The sequence below is a fragment of the Ovis canadensis genome, chromosome 8 (assembly GCF_042477335.2).
Source record: "Ovis canadensis isolate MfBH-ARS-UI-01 breed Bighorn chromosome 8, ARS-UI_OviCan_v2, whole genome shotgun sequence".
NCBI classification, from domain to species: Eukaryota; Metazoa; Chordata; class Mammalia; order Artiodactyla; family Bovidae; genus Ovis; species Ovis canadensis.
Window position 1 is genome coordinate 101,556,750 of NC_091252.1, and position 18,443 is coordinate 101,575,192.

At 51.8% G+C, this 18,443-nt stretch overlaps 1 protein-coding gene across 18 annotated transcripts in view; it reads left to right on the forward strand.

Moving 5' to 3' along the window:
- AFDN (afadin, adherens junction formation factor) overlaps positions 1–18,443 on the forward strand; it is a 111,964-nt gene that overhangs the window by 39,885 nt on the left and 53,636 nt on the right. For all 18 annotated transcript variants that reach the window (XM_069599354.1, XM_069599366.1, XM_069599358.1 and 15 more), the window contains exons 5-8: positions 263–423; positions 4,725–4,882; positions 10,089–10,200; positions 11,138–11,305. In XM_069599354.1, the coding sequence (XP_069455455.1) occupies positions 263–423; positions 4,725–4,882; positions 10,089–10,200; positions 11,138–11,305 (599 nt within the window). The remainder of the gene's footprint in view (positions 1–262; positions 424–4,724; positions 4,883–10,088; positions 10,201–11,137; positions 11,306–18,443) is intronic.

Consider the following 18,443-nt stretch of genomic DNA (forward strand, 5'->3'; position numbering starts at 1 on the left):
ATTATTTTCTTTTAGTTTTATTAATGAATACTCAATTAAGTTCTGTAAACAACTATAAAATTTTAATTAGGAGTTTCTGCCTAGTTCAGCAATTTAGTTTGTACCGAGAGAAACTTTATCTGTCCTAATTAGACCAGGGCAGGGCAGAACTGCTCAGGGTTCTGGAGCGGCTGGAAGACCCGCGCCCTGTGAGTCGGGTGCGAGCAGTGAGCCTGTCTCTAATGTAACCTCGTGTGTCTTGTTCCTCCCTCTCTCCCCACAGTGAGAATTCTCGCCTGGCCGCTGAGGTCTACAAAGACATGCCTGAGACCAGCTTTACGCGAACCATCTCCAACCCTGAGGTGGTCATGAAGCGGCGGCGGCAGCAGAAGCTGGAGAGGAGGATGCAGGAGTTCCGGAGCTCGGACGGGCGGCCAGACTCGGGTACAGGCCCCGCGCCGCGCCCGCTTATCCCTGACGCGAGTGCTGCTGGCTAGGGACGCGCCTGACGCGCCGCGACGTCTAGGGACACTCCTGATGCGCGCCGCCCCGCTTATCCCTGACGCGAGTGCTGCCGACACGCCTGACGCGCGCCATGCCCGCTGCTGTGCTTGACACGAGTGCTGCCGTCTAGGGACGCGCCTGATGTGCGCTGTCGTGTAGTGACGCCTCTGACGTGCCCCAAAGTCTAGGGACGCGCCTGACGCGCCGCGACGTCTAGGGACACTCCTGATGCGCGCCGCGCCCGCTTATCCCTGACGCGAGTGCTGACGCGCGCCGCGCCCGCTGCTGCGCTTGACGCGAGTGCTGCCGTCTAGGGACGCGCCTGACGTGCGCCGTCGTCTAGGGATGCGCCTGATGCGCGCTGACGTCTAGTGACGCGCCTGACGCACGCCGCGCCCGCTGCTGCGCTTGACAGGAGTGTTGTCGTCTAGGGACGCGCCTGACGCGCGCCGCGCCCGCTGCTGCGCTTGACGCGAGTGCTGCCGTCTAGGGACGCGCCTGACGTGCGCCGTCGTCTAGGGATGCGCCTGATGCGCGCTGACGTCTAGTGACGCGCCTGACGCACGCCGCGCCCGCTGCTGCGCTTGACGCGAGTGCTGCCGTCTAGGGACGCGCCTGACGTGCGCCGTCGTCTAGGGATGCGCCTGATGCGCGCTGACGTCTAGTGACGCGCCTGACGCACGCCGCGCCCGCTGCTGCGCTTGACAGGAGTGTTGTCGTCTAGGGACGCGCCTGACGCGCGCCGCGCCCGCTGCTGCGCTTGACGCGAGTGCTGCCGTCTAGGGACGCGCCTGACGTGTGTGAATAAGTGTGGTAAAGTCACAAGTTAGTTGTTCAGTAGTTTCGCTTGTGAGGAAAGAATCGTTTGTTCAGAAAGTCTCCGTATCAGAAGGCTGTGTCACTGATGCGGCGTTCCCTGAAAATGTCGCACCGGGTAGGTCGTCGGCTCTGGCTCTCCTGCGGGGCCACGTCGAGGTGCCTCGGAGGCGGGCGTCGTCAGCCTTTCCCGGGGCGATTAGGGCCCTGAGGAGCTGAGTCTTCATTATGTGATTCATGGGAATTGTAGTGTCGGTGACTCAAAAAACTAGGGTGCTGAGAGACTTCTTCTTCTGTACATAATTTAATAGATGGCTTTCGAGACCTGTCCTGGCCTGTTCCAGCAGGGATTTGAAATGACTAAAAATATCTGCGTTGAAAAGAAGGAGGAAGAGAGAACTGCAAAGACGAGGAAGGAAAAATGTGAAAGTTTTAGGGAAAATGTCGAAAAAGTGCAAGCTCGGGGCTTGTCAGGAGAATGCTTCCAGTCTAGCCCGGGCCTCAAATCCGGCGGCTGCTCTGAGAGCGGAGCAGAGGGTCCACGTGAGGGGCTGCGGTTGGAAGCAGGCGCCCGTGTCGGCCGTGAGCGCGGCCCTGGAAGGGCGGACTCTGAGCGGTCATGGACGGCGGCCGTAAGGAGGGAGAGGAGGGGCAAGCGCCAGCAGAGGGAAGGAAGGGCGCCAGCGCCTGGCGGGGTTTTCTGAGGAGGGGAGCCCTTCAGGATGACACCCTGTTTTCAGCTGGATGGCTGCAGGTCTGCGGGGTGAAGGGACGTCTGGAGGGGAAGCCCAGATTCACTCGTGTGTCTTGGGAGCAGCTGCCAGCTTGGTGACTGAGAACCAGTCAGTGGTGTCACTGGGCATGGAAGAGACGGTGCAGGTAATACAGACCTGGAATGAAGGCCGCTGTCGGGGTGCAGACGGAGGAAGCAGAACAGGCCTCTGGAGGGCGAGGAGGAGAAACGGGGGACACCCAGGAGAGGAGGGCTGTCTGCTCGAGGGGTGGTTGCGGTCCAGCCGCCTGTGCAAGCTTCCAGGAAGCCCGAGAAACCAGAGCGTGCTGGTAGAGCAGCTGTTTGTGCTAACTCTGAGACAGTCAGGTAGGGTACGTTGAGGTGTTGTGTCGGGTAGAGCAGCTGTTTGTGTTAACTCTGCGACGGTCAGGTGAGGTTCGCTGAAGCGTTCTGTCTGTTTGTGTCTAATAAGTAACCTAGAGAAGTGTGTCCCTGTAATCTCTGTGTCTGCTGGGTTGGGGTGATGTCATGGTGGGAAGAGAGGAACGCAGAGTGTGTCCTTCTGCCGTCCTTAGCCTCAGGGTGGTCCCCAGGTTCTCGTGAGGAGCTCACACACACTGTCCGACTCCCTTCACGGCGGGTCAGAAGTCGTCACTTGCAGCAGGCTCTGGCTCTGCACCTTGGAGAGTAATTTCAGCACTCGGGTGTATTTACTCTCTGATGCCTCCCAAGTGTGAGTGACTTCAGAATGCCCGTGGGGTCAGCCCTTCCGCTTAAGCTTCCTGTGGACAGCCTCGGGAGCCGAGTGTGCTGCCCTGGGTCCTCTGCTCTGCGGGCCACGCATTGTGCATCTTCCCAATAGGGGAGCGATCCTCCCTTAGCTTTAGAACTGAAACGTGTGTTTACGTAGGCAGGTTATAGTTGCCAGCAGGAGTTTTAAAATGTCAGCTTCTCTCCTGTCTCTCCCTCCTCAGAGATTAGGGAGATGTGTGTTTCGGTTGTGCTGATTCTGTGGTATTGTGCTTTTACAGTGAAAAGCTCTTAAATCAGACTGCATCCATTCATCTGTCTGTTGACCTGTCCCTGGATGAGCTGGGCGGTAGGCTCCCTGGTGCTGTTGTGTTACCGTCAGGCCCTCTCCCCATGCCTGCTCAGCTCAGCTGCCTACAGTCGGGGCTCGGTGCAGGCACACGCGTGTGAATGCGTGCATCAGCATCCTGTATTTGTGTCCTTTCATCATTGCTGCCCCCCTTTCTTGTCATTTGTTGCATGAATTGTCTCTTTCTGTCCCCTCACTTTCAGTCGGTTTGTGTCTTTAGCTCTGAGGGAAGTTTCTTATAAGCAGCATGTAGATGGTTCTTGTTTTTATCTAATCAGCTGTCCTGTGTTTTTTGATTGTATCGTTTAGTCTGTTGACATTTGAAGTAGTTACTAATAGGTATGTACTTACTGCCATGTTGCTTGTTTTCTGCTCATGTACGTAGTTTTTCTCTGTTTCTTTGTTCGTTCCCTTGTATTTTGTTGATTTTCTTTAGTGGTATTCTTGTGTTTCCTTCTTTGGAGTTTTTGTGTTTATTGTAGGTTTTTGTGGGTACTGTGGGTCCATATACATTGGTCTGTATCTACTTGTGTTAAACTAGCAGTCGTTCAAGTTCAGACACATTCTAAAAGATCTACCTTTTTTACTTCCCCTTCTTGTTAGTTTTCTCCCCTTAATTTCTACCCTTTACAAGCTGTTGAGAGCCTGTGACAGTGACCGGTCCGGGCTATGTCTTTATTGTTGATCTGGGGGGTCTTCGTCCCTGTGAGTCTGTAGATAGCTTGCCTCCTGGCCTATGTCAGCAGGTCTGCATTCTAATGCTAGCCTGGACTTGTTGATTATCTTAGGAGACCAGCATTATTTTATTGGTGTCAGGTTGTCATGAGGCGCTGTGTGCTAGACTTGTGTGCAAAGGGTGTAAGAAGCATTCAGTAGCCAGAATAGCTGCATTAGAATTCAGCAGACCGGGAGTCACAGAAGTTTAGAGTTTGCGTGAAGGTGCACAGATCTTTATTCTCACTCTTTAACTTAAAGGTGGAACAAAGAAGTCAAAGGAAATGTGCCCCCGCCTCCAGGTCCCACGTGGCATGGGAACATGGTGCCTTGCCTGACTTGCACACCTGCCCCAGGAGTCTTTCATCTAGGCTTAAAATTGTAGGGCTTAAAAATCTTGTAAGGAGGAAGCAAATTATGACACCAAAAATGCGATGATACAACATGTAAAGAGTCCATTAAAGAGAAACGTACAAGGAAGAAAACCTCGGGGTGTCCGGATGGCTCTGCCCTAGTTCACAGGGAGAAGGGACTAATTTCCGGTTGTTGGTCGGGAAGTTGAGGAGCTGGGGAAGGTCGGTGTCTAGCTCGGCACAGCGAGGACGTGGGGAGGCAGGCGGAGAAGGGGCAGTGCTCGGGACGCGCCTTTCCGTCCTTCACCGAGAGCAGACGCGAACGCAGCGTGGGCTCGAGGAGAGGGCACGCGCAGCCTTACCACACAGAACTGGCTCTCCTCCACTCTGGCTGAGGGTCACTGGGCCAGCATGGCCCCGCCATGGGTGTTGTTTAACAGGAAGTGGGGCTGGAATTTGTGGACAGCTCTCTGTTGTTGGAGTAAAATAAAAGTTGTGCTTAAAGACGTTGAACTTTTTTTTTCAGGTGGAACATTGAGAATTTACGCAGATAGCTTAAAACCAAATATTCCCTACAAGACGATCCTGCTGTCCACTACAGACCCCGCGGACTTCGCTGTGGCCGAAGCCTTGGAGAAGTACGGCCTGGAGAAGGAGAACCCCAGGGACTACTGCATTGCCCGTGTGAGTGCTCCCAGGCCACGCGGGCGTGGATGTGGCGCTCACGTGGGCAGATGTGGGAGTTGAACGTGGGCTGACTTTCCCCCTGCTGTGTTGTTAGAATCTGGTAAACTGAGACGTGGGCATATGTATAAAAGACAACATCCTCCCTCCATTACAAAAGTAGTTTGTGTTTCTGTTTGTTTTAAACTGAGTATAAAAAGACAAATTGAAGAAGATAAAAATTCTCTGTAGTTCTAATACCAAAGGATAAGCGATATTTACGTCTTCGTACGTACCCTTCCAATTTTTATTTAGCATATATACTAATATATAGATAACAATTTTATTTTCGTAAAATCTGCTTTAGTGATTGTTTTCTTAACGTAACAACTCAGCATTTAAATGAATCTTGGTTTGCTGTTTGTCACTAACCAACATTTGGTTGATAGACTTAGTTGCCATCCATAATTTCTTGGAGATGAAGGTTGTGTCTTTGACCTGAGTTCTCAAGAAATAACAGTGAAATTTTATACCTCAGAATTGATTTGGTCACACTGAGTAAAATCAAGCAGATTTTTCTCTTGTAAGACAAACTTTCTGGTAAATCCTTCACCTTTAACTCAGTCCCAAGTAGGTATTAGCTTTGTAACCATTATTTCTGTCAGAATCTCATTGAAAGTAGATTTTAAAAGGTGTCCTCCTTTCTTTCATCTCAGCAATTGATTGTTAAATAATCACAGTGTGGTAGTCCTAGTTCCTCCTCCCACAAGATTATTTAGGAATAATTTAAAGTACGATATGTTACATGTACTAAAGTCTACCGCACTGTCAGTTTTGGCCAGTCAGCACAGGGACACCCTCAGAAGCTCCCTGTGCCTCTTTCTGCTGTGTGTTTCGTTATGTGGGTGTGGCGTAGCTTGTTCGTCCATCACCTGTTGATGGAATTTGTGTTGTTTCCAGTTTTCATTTTTTAACTCCTACAGTAAAACTGCTGTGAGCATACGTGGTAGGTCTTCTCATAGAAGTACTTCTCTTCTTGAGTAAAGACTCAGGAGAGGGCTCAGTCCCACAGGAGGCACATATGTGCGTGTCCAGCATGGCTGTACCACTTACAGCTCCCCACACGTAGACAAGAGATCCCGTTGCGCTCTCTGCACTCATCTCTCGTTCGGTCGATTGTCTTCCCTGTTCGTCATTCTGATGTGTGGTGGTGTATCTCACTGTGGAAACTCTTACGTTTCCGTGATGATCTGTATATATTTTAAGTCCCACGTGTGATACATAGGCTGTGGATGTTTTTTCCCAGTCTGTGGCTTGGCTTGCCTTTTCATTTTTTAAAGTGGTATCTTTCAATGATTAAAATTGTTAAAGTCTAACTTGGTAATTCTATTTTCGCATTCTATACTTTTTAAATTCTATATGAGATTTGTTACCTCCAAAGTTGTGAACACTTTCACCGGTATTTTATTTTAGGAGTGTCACAGCTTTAGGTCTCACATTGGGGCTGTATGTTCCGTTTCAAGGTAATGTCTGTGTGTGGTATGACATTAGAGTCACTTCTGTGCCCACACCCAGGTGACCCAGTGCCATTTGTTGCAAAGGCTTTCTTTTTTCCCTCTGTGCTTTGGTACCTTTGTGGAAAATCAGTTGGCCATATATATTTTTGGTTCTAATTCTGGAATCTGGTGTTTCATTTACATATCTTTTTGCCAGTATCAAGCTATATTGATTACTGTAGGTTATCATGAGTCTTTTAAAATCATATAAAGTCCCTATTGCACTTTTTCCTTTTGCTTTAATAAATTGCTTTGGTTATTCCAGCTTATTTGCATTTACACATAAGTTTAAAATCAGCTTATCAGTTTCTACATAAAACCTGCTGGAATCGTGGGTGGGTTTGCACTGACTGTGTAGACGACTCAGAACCCTAGCAGTGTTCAGTCTTTCAAGCTGTGAGCTGAGTGCTGTCTGCTCTGAGCCCTCAGCAGTGCTGGTAGTGTTGTTACAGAGGGAGTTAAATAAGAGGCCTTGCTTGAGTTTTATGGCTTTTTCTTTTTGTTGTAAAGCTGAGAATTTATATTCTGTTGGAAAAACCATTTGCTAGATCTATAATTTTATGAGTAAAGCCCAATTTTCAGCTGAAAATAGATGAGAAGACAGATGTTTTTATCCCATTGAGATGACAGTAAAGGAATAAAAATCCCTGTGTAAATGCACAAGAACAAAGGGCACGAGAGAAGGGATGGCAGTAGTTGTGAACGCAGTCCTCCCATCCAAGTACTAACCAGGTCCGCCCCTGCTTAGCTTCCGAGACCAGGTGCTTTCAGGCTGGTGTGGCCGTAGACATGAATGCAAGACCTGAAGGAGGCGTGTCTGACTTGCTGGGCCGGAAGCCACCTGCAGAGGGCCCTACGTCCTAGCCCAGAGGACCAGGAGTATGGGGCTCCAGCACTCGCCGGCAGCATTGAAAACCGTCTCAGGACAGGCTGTCCCGAGAGTTGTTTCCGGGAGCAGCCTCCACCAGCCTGCCTGCCCCGCTGTGGCTGCCCTGTCCCTCCCCTCCTGAAGGCCCTGGTCACACTGCGGGGTTGGGGTCCTGGCACAGCAAGGGCTTCACCACAAGCAGGAGGATGGAGGGAGGCTGTGCCCCGAGTCCCGACAGCCAGAAGATGAGCGATTCCTTCCAGACGGCGCCGTCTCTCAGGGAGGAGCAGCCTGTGTGAACTCTGACCTGCGGACGTCCTGGCTCACTAGCAGGCACCCTCACCAGAACCACCTGCTCTCCCTGGGCTCGCCATCAGTGTGAGAGGACGACCCGGACTCAACAGATGCTGGAAAATGCCTTTAAAGTGAAAGACAGACCAACCCGAGCAGATGAGAGAACCTGAGGTAGAAGAGACAAAGCAGGTGGAAGGGCTCAAAGCCGAGACTTGAGACAGAAGGGCTGGGCCGGTGCTTCGGGGGATGGACCAGAGTGCTGTGGGAGGAGCGTGCAGAGAAGGGCCAGGGGCCCAGTGTCAGCGGGAGGGCTGAGAGGGGGTGCGAAGGACATCTGCAGAGGGCAGAGAGACGGGAGATGGGGAGACTCAAGGTCTCCTGACGGAGGGCCAGGCACAGAAAGCAGTAGGAAGTGGAGAGAGAGGTTGTCCAAGAAATAACACTAGTGTGTCTCCCAGACCTGAAGGATTTGGGTTTTTTGGGTCCGTTTTCCTCATACTTCCAGTTAATAACCACTGTGGAAAGTGTCTGAGGATGAAAACAGCAAAGCAGTGGTGTGAATAGAGGCTGCACTGCCGAACAGGGGCCTGACCCTTTCCCACCTGGGCCTCTGAGGCTGTGCGCCCGAGGCTGCAGCTCGGCCACTGCCACCTGACTCTTGGCGCTGAGGCCCCGGGGTCTGCCAGGGGGGCGCTTGTCCTGTGTGTAAGTCTGTTCAGTGATTCTCAGTCCCTTGAAGCTGCGTTTGAGAGACTGTGTGGCAGGAGACTTCATACTGTGTATTTTCCTTTCCTTAATTTCCGCCTGATTTTATTGATGAAGATGAGAAAATGAAAGAGCACCTTGGTCAGAGTCATGAAGTTATAAAATACTTTCTTTGGGCTTTTTCTGATAGTCTCTTTGAAATCATTTGATGATTCTTTTGAGGGTCATGTAGTTTGGGGGTTTTGTTCTAAATACTGTGTTCTTGAGCATTTTTTTCTTTTTTTCCCTGCTAGTTTAGGCAAAATGAGTTAGGGGTTGATAATTGTTTTTATCCTCGAGATGGAAATCCTTTGCTTTCTTGCCCTCTCACTGATCATGTGATGCGAAGCTCTTCCATACTCACTCACTCATCTCTTCTGTCTCTTCAGCGAGTTACTCTGCACAGGCGGGTTCTGGCTCTTTGTTAGGCGCTGTGCTGTGTTGGATGCTGTGTAAGGTCAAAGCTGAGACCTGCCTTCAGAAGAGTTCACAGAAAAGGGAGTCAGGCCGAGAATGAGAGATGCAGGCGTGCGGCCGGCACCGAGCGCCGAGGTTGGGGGAGGCTCCCTGGGGGAGCCGTCCCCGAGCTGAGGGGTGAGGGGGCCGCTCGCTGGACCCCGAAGTTGGGAGGGGCGTTGTAGGCGCAGTGCCGCATGGGGTCTCGTGGCCTGGCGGAGAATCCGGAGAAGTTCCAAGGGACTTGCTCTCTGAGGCTGCATGGCAGGGTGTGAGACCGAGGAGACGAGTGCAGGTCAGACCCTGGAGCAGCATGCGTTCCAAGCCCAGGATGCAACGTTTAGTACAAGACACTGTGGGGAAATACCAGTTACTTTAGCGTAAGGGTGTGTCGTATTAATAATAAATGTCTTTTTAGGGTAATTTGTAGCAGTGTAGAGAGAAGTTATATGGTTCTGTAGACGTCCAAGCCACTTAATATATGCGCATATGATGTAATTGGGCATAATGTCTGTTATAACATTATTGAATATAACTCAAGTTTGAAAATAATCTCCAAGTGCCAGTAAAGCTTTGTTTTCTGTAGTCGTGTGTTGGTTGGTGTTGAGAGACGGGCTAGAACTCAGCAGGGCATTGGAGACTGGGCCCTGGTCACTGGCTCTTTTCTTTCTGTCGTGGAGTTTTTTTCCAACGATTAAGAAAATTGCTTGCCGTTAAAATGGAATAAAAAGTAATACAGCGCTACAGATGTGTGAGTATCGTGCGTGCAGTATCTTAAAAGCCCTCGTTCAGTGAATGGCCGTGTGCTGCATCTAAACTATCTGATTATAACTTAATCAGAAAATGAATTTTGTATGAGGAAAGGAAAGCTGGTCTCTTCTGCTGCTGCTCTGTGGTTTTCCTGCAGAGGACGTGTTAGATGGGACTGCCTTCTTAACACCCGCGTGACAGTGGAAGGGAGGCTGTGGGCCGGCGGGTCTGCGGTGACGCAGTCCTCTTTCTCTAAGAACCTCCTCACAGGTCGAGCACCGCAGGCAGCCTGCCGACAGCGTGTCGGGGAGCAGACCCGACTAGCGTTCGGGGCGGACAGAGGGCCAGGCCAGTAACGGTGGTCTGGTCAGCTGGCCGAGGTTTCTACTGGAAGCTGTTCCCTCACTTTTGCCCCTGTTTTTCAGGACTGTTCATAGTGTTTGAACAATTCAGTTCTACAGTGACTTTTTTTTAATTTCCTCAAAAACAAAACATTCTTTTAAACACCCACTGATTCACTTTTTGGGTGTAGTCACAGTTAATTCTTATTTTCTCTTAGGTCATGCTTCCTCCTGGAGCCCAGCATTCTGATGAAAAAGGTGCTAAAGAAGTTATCCTTGATGATGACGAGTGTCCTTTACAGATCTTCAGGGAATGGCCGAGTGACAGAGGTAAAGAGAGATTGTGTTTGTTAAGGAATTAGCTCTGGGATACGGGATAGGTTAGGGTCTAACCTGCCGGAAGAGGCTTTCCACTGCTCAGGCAGTTTCTCCTGATTATTTCAGAGTGGTGAGGGCATAAAGGTGGCCTTTTTGATGAGAGAACAGTTTTCTTGCTTTCAGAAATGCTACTTAAGCTCACTGTTGCTCAGTGGAGGGCCTTGGCATTGACGAAGACGTGAAAACCTACTGCCCGTTAACCCTGACATATTTGAATGTAGATTGGTACTTCCGAGTGCACACTTGCTTCGTACATTTTCTGGACAGTATGAAGTTAAACTTGATTAAAGTCGAATTGCTCTTAATTGAGGCCTAACTCAGTGGAGTTAAGAGTGCGTGCGCCTGTGTGTCCATGTGAGCTGCGCCACCACGTGCGCGTACGGCCATGCCGATCGTAGGGCCGCTTGCCAGTAGGAGCGTTTGTCCCGAAATAGGTTGTTTTTCAAGCGCATAGCGTGTCTGCGTAATTGTTTATTTAAAATGCTTTGGGGAAATTGCTTACAAGAGTTTTCAAGAACACAAAGTTAAATTGCGTGAGCTGCTCTTAATTATGCCTTGGGCAATGGTATGCGATGCTAAGTTGCTTCAGTTGTGTCCACCTCTTTGCACCCCTATGGACTGTAGTCCCCCAGGCTCCGCTGTCCAAGGGATTCTCCAGGCAAGGGTACTGGAGTGGGTTGCTGTTTCCTCCTCCAGGGGACCTTCCCAGCCCAGGGCTCAAACCAGGTTTCCTGTGTCTCCCATATTGGCAGGTGGATTCTTGACCACTGGAGCCACCTTGGGAGATGTTAAATTGCATTTTCCTGATGAACCTTGGGCAGTTGATGGTCGATCAGCTATCCATCAACATTCACTTGAGTCGGTTGATAATTTAGTGTTTCTGTTCTAGGGATTTTAGTCTTTCAGTTGAAGAGGAGGCCACCAGACCACATCCCAAAGAAAAGTAAGAAGCACACGGACGGGAAGCCCCTGCAGGGGAAGGAGAGAGCCGACGGGTCGGCCTACGGCTCCGCCCTGCCCCCCGAGAAGCTGCCCTACCTCGTGGAGCTGAGCCCGGGTGAGCAGGGCCACGCTTGGCGTGCTGCGCTTTGTGGTGACCCTTACTCGGATAGCCTGTCTTTTGGTTGACATCCTTTTCTTTTTTAGTAGCCATCATAAGATGGTATTTATTAAAAAACAAACCCTTAAGATCATAGGATATGTATGCTTATGCATAAGAATAAACCTACCGTGCACAAAAATGGATATTGAAAAACAAAATCTTAAGTAGTGAATACAGAGAGGTTTTGAGACGTTTAAATGATCTACTCCCTTTAAAAAATTTATTTCCCGAAATAAACTTGTAAAATACTTAAGCTACTAAAAATCAGGAAACCGAGACGTGCTTTTCTCAGGACAGACTTTTAGAGGCGGGTGTGTGTGTGTGTCACACCGTCGCTCAGTGTATGAGCGTCATAGAGAATATCTGGAAACATAGCTGTCTATCCAGGAAGCCCACGCGCCAGAGGAGGGCTGTGCGTAGCTTTAAGTGGTGATAGGCTGAGTGTGCGTCGGGTCAGCCTTCTAGGCTGTGCGTGTGTTTCGCTCTCTTGAGCTAAAGCTGTTGTTACAAGTTAGCCGTCAGGTGGAGAGATACACTGACTTTCTTAAAATGTCTTATACACACACATTGTTACATAATGTGCTTAATCTGCTTACATACTTGATAAGTGTGTGACACGCGTGTCATTCAGCTGAACTGAGTCATTTCTGTTTATTTGGTTAAAATGGTGCCGTGTGACCTGTACCGTAAAATGCTATCAACAGCAGAGTCGACCTTCCCACCCAGAGTTTCTTTTAAATGAAGCTTAGCAAGTAATCCTAGAAAAGGTTAGCGGAAAGCAAACTGTTATGGAGATAGCCTGTGGGTCCTTGGGCAGGAAGTATGTTTTGCTCTTTGACTCCTGAGTGTTTATTTTTGCTCACAAAATTATGGCTCACTAATGATGGGCCGTGGTCCCTGTGGTCCAGGGCGTCCGCTGGGCGGTGTGCTGTTGATGCAGGCGAATGGCTGCTCTTTCGGTTGACGGTGTAGTTTATAGTCCGTGGCCCTGTGCTGCAGGCAGTAGCTTCTATGTCTGAAGGTTTTTGAAAATCGATCAGCTGTTTGTGGGGAAATGTGAGTATTGCTCTGTCTCTGAGTTCTCTGGCTGAAAAGGTCATGCACACTTCGGTATGGAAGCCTGGCGTGTCTGCATCTGGGTGTGGGGGTTGGTGCTCAGCCGTGGGAGCGGTGCGCGGCGGCTGGGAGACGGCCGTTGGTTTTGAAACTTGGTCTTTGGGCATTGGGTGTGTCCTTTAAAAGTTTGCATTACGTGCTGGAAATTAATGATTATTTCTCCCAAACCAAAATGTTTGAAGACAGTAGTATTAGCCCATAGAGACTTCATACACAGCAGCTGACATAGAATAGTTTTGAAATGAAGAACAGCAAGTTGACTTGGGTGGTAGCAGAGATAGGATGACGAGTGCTCCCCGAGTGCTTCCTAGGTGGCAGACGCTGTTATGGGCCTTGGAGGTGGAGTGGCAGCAAGTCAGATTAAACCCCCGACCTTGGGACTCAGGTTTCGGCGAGAAGTGCTGTTGTGACTGCTTATCTCACACTTAGCGTCTCCCAGGTTGTTAACTGCATGGAGCTGTTTCACAGGTGTAGAGGGGTGGATGGGGGGGTCCTGCTCGGCTGCCAGCTGTGTCCTGCTTGCCGCCGGACACTGGCAGCGTGCATCACGCACGGCCCCCGCCGCCTCCAGTCAAGGTTGCGGAGCCGCCACCCACGCCTGGGCAGCGGGTGCAGAGGGGCCAGAGGTCTCGCTGCCCTCGTGCGACTCGTGGCCTCAGTCTGAGCGGGCGGGCGTCGTGCACCCGGGGGTCTGCCGCCCTGCCAGGTGCGGGGCCGTGGGGGAGCCTGTCTGCTCATGGAGGCCACACTCGGGGGTCACGGAGGCAGGCCCAGCGCCTGCCACGGGCTTCTCACCCCAGAGCCCCCAGGCCTGCCGGTGTGGCCGCTGCGCGCTGAGCACGGTCTGCACGCGGAGTGAGAGGGTGTTTGCCGCCCGCCGCTGGGTGCTGGCGGGTCGGGGGTGAGGACCGCATCGCTGCGTGTCAGCCAGCACGTGTCCTCGGCGGGGCTGTGGGGAGCTGAGGCCTGCAGGGGTTGTCCAGGCTCCTGAGATGTGGGTGGATGCTTCCACTGTCTTCTGGGGGGACAGGGGTAGCGAGTTACATTCTTCTCTGGGCAGAAGCAGTCGGCTGCCCAGGCAGGGTGGGGGTCTCGACTAGCAGCTGCCCACCCTGGCACTCACCTGTTGTCTCAGTGTCTCCCCAACAGCGGGCCGCGGCCTCTCATGTGCGCCGCGTGGAGCACGGCTGTCGTGTCCGCGCCCCGGGCTCGGGTGATGCGCTTTTCCCACGGATAGTCGCCCCTGCAGCTCACCCTCTCTGTCTCTCCCCCACGCCTTCTGCATGGCCTCTGTCCTGCTGCGGCCTTCACCTGGGTGCCGTGCATGTCTCCGACCCCAGGGAGAAGGAACCACTTTGCCTGCTACGGCTATCACACTTCTGAAGGTAACGCTATGCTTCCTACTACTTTCTTAACTAGAGCACTAACCGCCTCACGGGCAGAATAATGTGAACTGACCACATGCGTGATGTGTTCGTTTTTCAATTAATATAAATAACGTTTCTTAAGAGTTTAATGTCCTTTCATTTTATACGTAGCTAGTATTGTTCCATATCCAGAATTCATTTACGAGAAGCTTGTTTTGCAGAAATTTCCAGTTCTTTTGTTCAGGATAAGTTTTAAGTGAGAATTTGAAGTGAAGAAGGGAGAGAGCGGTTTTCTTGACCGTCAGCTCCCCTCTCCCGCAAGACAATCAAGAAGAGGGGGCGAGGCAGGGGAGGAGGAGACAGATGGGGAACAGACAGCCTGAGATCCAGGCCCAGAGAGAGAGGGCCTGGGCTGAGAGGTGGGGCACAGCGCGTGGGGACGGCCACGTGTGTGATGCCCCAGGAGGCTGCAGAGAAGAAGCCCGCTGGCCAGAGGGCGCCACCCACCCCTGGCCCCTGGTGGGGCCCTCACTGGCATCCGGACCGGATGCAGGGTGTCTTAGTGCTGTCCTCGTTCTCCCGGCTGAAACTCATCTCTTGTCAGCAGAGCTGTGCTTTCTTACTTGGGGCTTGTTTCTCAGTTTTTGTGCAGTAGAGTCTATCTTAGATAGTACATGGAATTATTTCTTTGGCCTGTTTTACTTTTTTTTTTTTTCCCACTTTTATTTATTTATTTATTTTACTTTTTTACTTTACAATACTGTATTGGTTTTGCCATACACTGACATGAATCCACCACAGGTGTACATGAGTTCCAGCCCTGAACCCGCTCCCACCACCCTCCCCATATCATCTCTCTGGGTCATCTCAGTGCTCCAGCCCCAAGCATCCTGCATCCTGTATCGAACCTAGACTAGTGATTCGTTTTATATTTTAAATGTCACTTTTTGCATGTTGAATGTAATAGTCAAATACGTTCTCATATATAAAGCTTACTCACCTTTTAGCATCTTATATTGGTTTGTTGAACTTTGTCCAAACTGATCATACAGGTTTTCATTAGGTATCAGCCAAACTTGGAGTCTGGGGGGTTTGTCCACTTTTAAAGGAAAACAGAAACGAGTGGCACTTACCACCTGTGCTGTGCGCTGCGTTTAGTTGCTCGGTCGTGTCTGGCTCTGTGGGACCCCACGGACTGTAGCCCCCCAGGCCCCTCTGTCCATGGGACTCTCCAGGCAGCAACACTGGAGTGGGTTGCCATGCCCTCCTTCAGGGGATCTTCCCAACCCAGAGATCAAACTCAGTATTTACCACCTATTTTGATATAATATATAAATAGAGTCTTAGACATGTTTCAGTTATAATTTTATTCCTGGAAAGGACTCTAATGTCTTCCTATGTTTTTTAATTTCATACTGTAGAATAATGGAACAATAGAGAGAGAAATACATTTCTTTTTTCACCTGGCATATACCAGAAATACGCATGATACAGGCATCAGCTTCCCTAAAGTGCCCTTAGTTTTTATGCCAGTTCTATTTGAGGAGACTTAGTGTTTTGGAATTTTTTTTTTTCTAATAGAGTTAGTAAAAATATTCTCTTGATAGTCATGTTTCAGTAAGATTCACATTTCTTTTTTGGTGGTTTCATAACTGTTCTCTTGGTTTGCTGAGTGTGAGCTCTCTGGGCACATGCCCATCATCCGCTTCCTCACTGTGCATCTCCGGCGTCCAGCGCGGCGCCGGGGCCGTGCTCCCGGTCAGCCCTCCTTAGGTGCGCAAGTCCCCCCGCTCCATCTGCAGGGGGTGGCCGGCAGGACCCCGGCCCCTTCATCCAGCCAGCCGCCCCGAGGCGGCGGTCGGGGCAGAGGGCGAGCTGGCTGTGTGGACGTGCTGCCGACTGAGAATGCAGGCGCCCTTGGACTCGCTCTCAGGCTGTGTTCAGAGTGGTCTCTGGGAGTGCTGGAGAAAGCCGCAGCAGACCAGCGTGCAGGGCAGAGTGCATAGTGGTGGAGGCGTGCTGGCAGAGTTGGCAAATGAAATTCAGGGTGGATTTCAGAGGAAACACCGGTGAGTCAGGTGTTGGACGTCGGACCGGGTTTTCTGCAGCTTGTTCGGTAGCCCTGAGTGGGTCTCTGACAGGTGTGTGAGCACCGGAGAAGGAAGAAGCTGGGCATCAGGTCGCTGCATCCGCTAAAGGTGGATGCTGCAGGTTCGCTTCTGGGTGGAGGTGGGGTGTCTCAGCTGGGCTTTTTGTGCCTTTTGAATTTTGGACCATGTGATTGTGTTGCACACCTAATTTGACTCGATGGACATGAGTTTGAGCAAACTCCAGAGATGATGAAGGGCAGGGAAGCCTGGCATGCCGTAGTCCATGGGGTCGCAAAGAGTCGGACACGACTGAACAACAACACGTATTTTTAAGGCAAAAGCGCAAAATTTTAAAAAACTTTGAAAACCTCTGGGGAGAAGCTCTGGTGTGTGTGGTCGGGTTCCTTAAGAGGACTTACCTCCGCCTTTGGGCCACGCCAGAGCTTGAAGGGAGAAGGGTGCTCCCGCCCTGCAGGCAGAAGCAGTGCTTACAGAAGCCCTGTTCACAGAAGGGAAATACGGAAGGGTCTGTGTTACCCAGCGGTTGCAGTGTGTGCCCGGCCCCTGAGATGACTGCTCTTGCTGAGGAGGGGCGCGCGGACCCTCGAGGACAAGTCGGCTGCTTGCACACCCCTTGCCTCCATTTCCGTTTCTCCGCACGGCCCCTGGGCTCCCGTCTGTCTCCGGCACCTGTGGCCCCCGTTCCGGGTACGCAGGACACACCTGTGAAGTGTCTCTCGTGTTATTCCTGGGGAGCAGTGAGAGAGGAGGGCCTTGGAAAGGGGGCTTCTGCTGGCCCGTCGGCAGGCTTCTGCTCAGGGGAGTGGTGAGAAAGGAGAGGATGGGGAAGTCTGTAGCGCTCCCTTTCTTGCTGCTGCTGCTGAGCCCCTTCAGTCGTGTCCGACTCTGTGCGACCCCATAGACGGCAGCCCACCAGGCTCCCCCTTCCCTGGGACTCTCCAGGCAGAAACACTGGAGGGGTTGCCATTTCCTTCTCCAGTTCCTGAAAGTGAAGTCGCTCAGTCGTGTCCGACTGACAGCGACCCTGTGGACTGCAGCCCGCCAGGCTCCTCCGCCCGTGGGATTCTCCAGGCGAGAGCACTGGAGTGGGGTGCCATTGCCTTCTCCTTTCCTGTTATGCTTCTAAATTCGTGGCTGTAAATGTCCATGTAAAAAAGTTTGTATTTTCAGGTTATTAGCTCACAAGATGCCCTTCAGAAGCATTCAGAATTTCAGAAGAAAGCATCTGTGCACTTTTTTGTCACCGCTAAACATGTTTTTCATATTCTTCTTTTTTTTTTTTTAACATTGTAATCGAGAGAATTGTTCTTGATCACTAATTTGCTTCTTTTGCTTTCCTTGTGATTCATTAGTGTAATTCTGTGTGGCCATGTTGCATTATTCTGTTCTCTTCGTTTTTAGTTAGTAGCTACTCACTGTTAACCGGTCCCAGCTTTACCGGATGTGCACTGTGGACCACGGTCCGTGCTGAGTGCCAGGTGTAAAGAGACCATTTAAGACGCCCTTCTGCGCCGGAGCTTGGGGGTGGGGGGTGAGGAAGTGGCCGCCGCGGGGGTGCAGCAGGGCTGATGATGCCTCTCAGCTGGGACTGACCCCAGGGCTGCCCGAGATGTTGAAAGGCAGCAGAATAACACGTCCCCTGGCAGTTCTGATGGAACTGGTCCATCCAGGAAGGCCCCACACGATGGATGCCCCGTTCTGAGTCAGCACTTGGAGGTGACACAGAATGGCTCAGAGGAAGCTTCCGCTGTGGCCGCCTCCGGCCGGGGTGCCCCGTGTGGGGTCTCTTTGGGGCGAAGCCCATGGAGCCCGGCTCGGTCTCCTCCTCGCCCGATCTCAGGTTGCTGCGGTGGCCCGCAGAGGAAGCCTGTCACCAGACTGCTGCTTTGTGAGCTCACAAGTCAGCGACCGTCCTGACGGCTTGCCTGCCCATGTTCCCGGGGTTGTGGTCGGTGAGAGTTGGGGCCATCCTGTGTGTGCTCTGGTGTGCCCATCCCCGACCCCTCGGTGAGTGGGTCTGAAGTCAGCGAGCCTCTGGTGCGGCAGGGACCCGCGAGGCTACTCTCCGGCCCGGGACTGCGTCCTGATGCAATCGTGTCGGGGCTGAGGCCCGTCCTCGCCTCTGCGCCGGGGCTGGGGTCAGAGTGGCCTGCGCTAGCCGGGATCTGGGGTTGAGTGTCCGGGCCTCAGTGGGCAGGGGTCTCGGCGCATGTGGTCCCCCTCCCCCTCCTCCTCGACCCCCTGGCCACCCCATCAGGTCAGAGAAGTTCATGCACAGCCAGGGGGAACGTCTCCGCGGTTCCGGGAAGTTTAAAATGACACAGAAAGCTCCAGTCTCCATTTGTGCTTCTGCCCAGTTGCGCTCCGGGGAGGTGGGCGCCTCACCACAGTTCCGACTGGTACTCAGTGCGGTAGCGGCCGGGGAGTGGCGTGGGGCCGCCTCCCCGGGTCTGCCCCTGGGTCTGGGATGGGGCCGCCTCCCCGGGTCTGCCCCTGGGT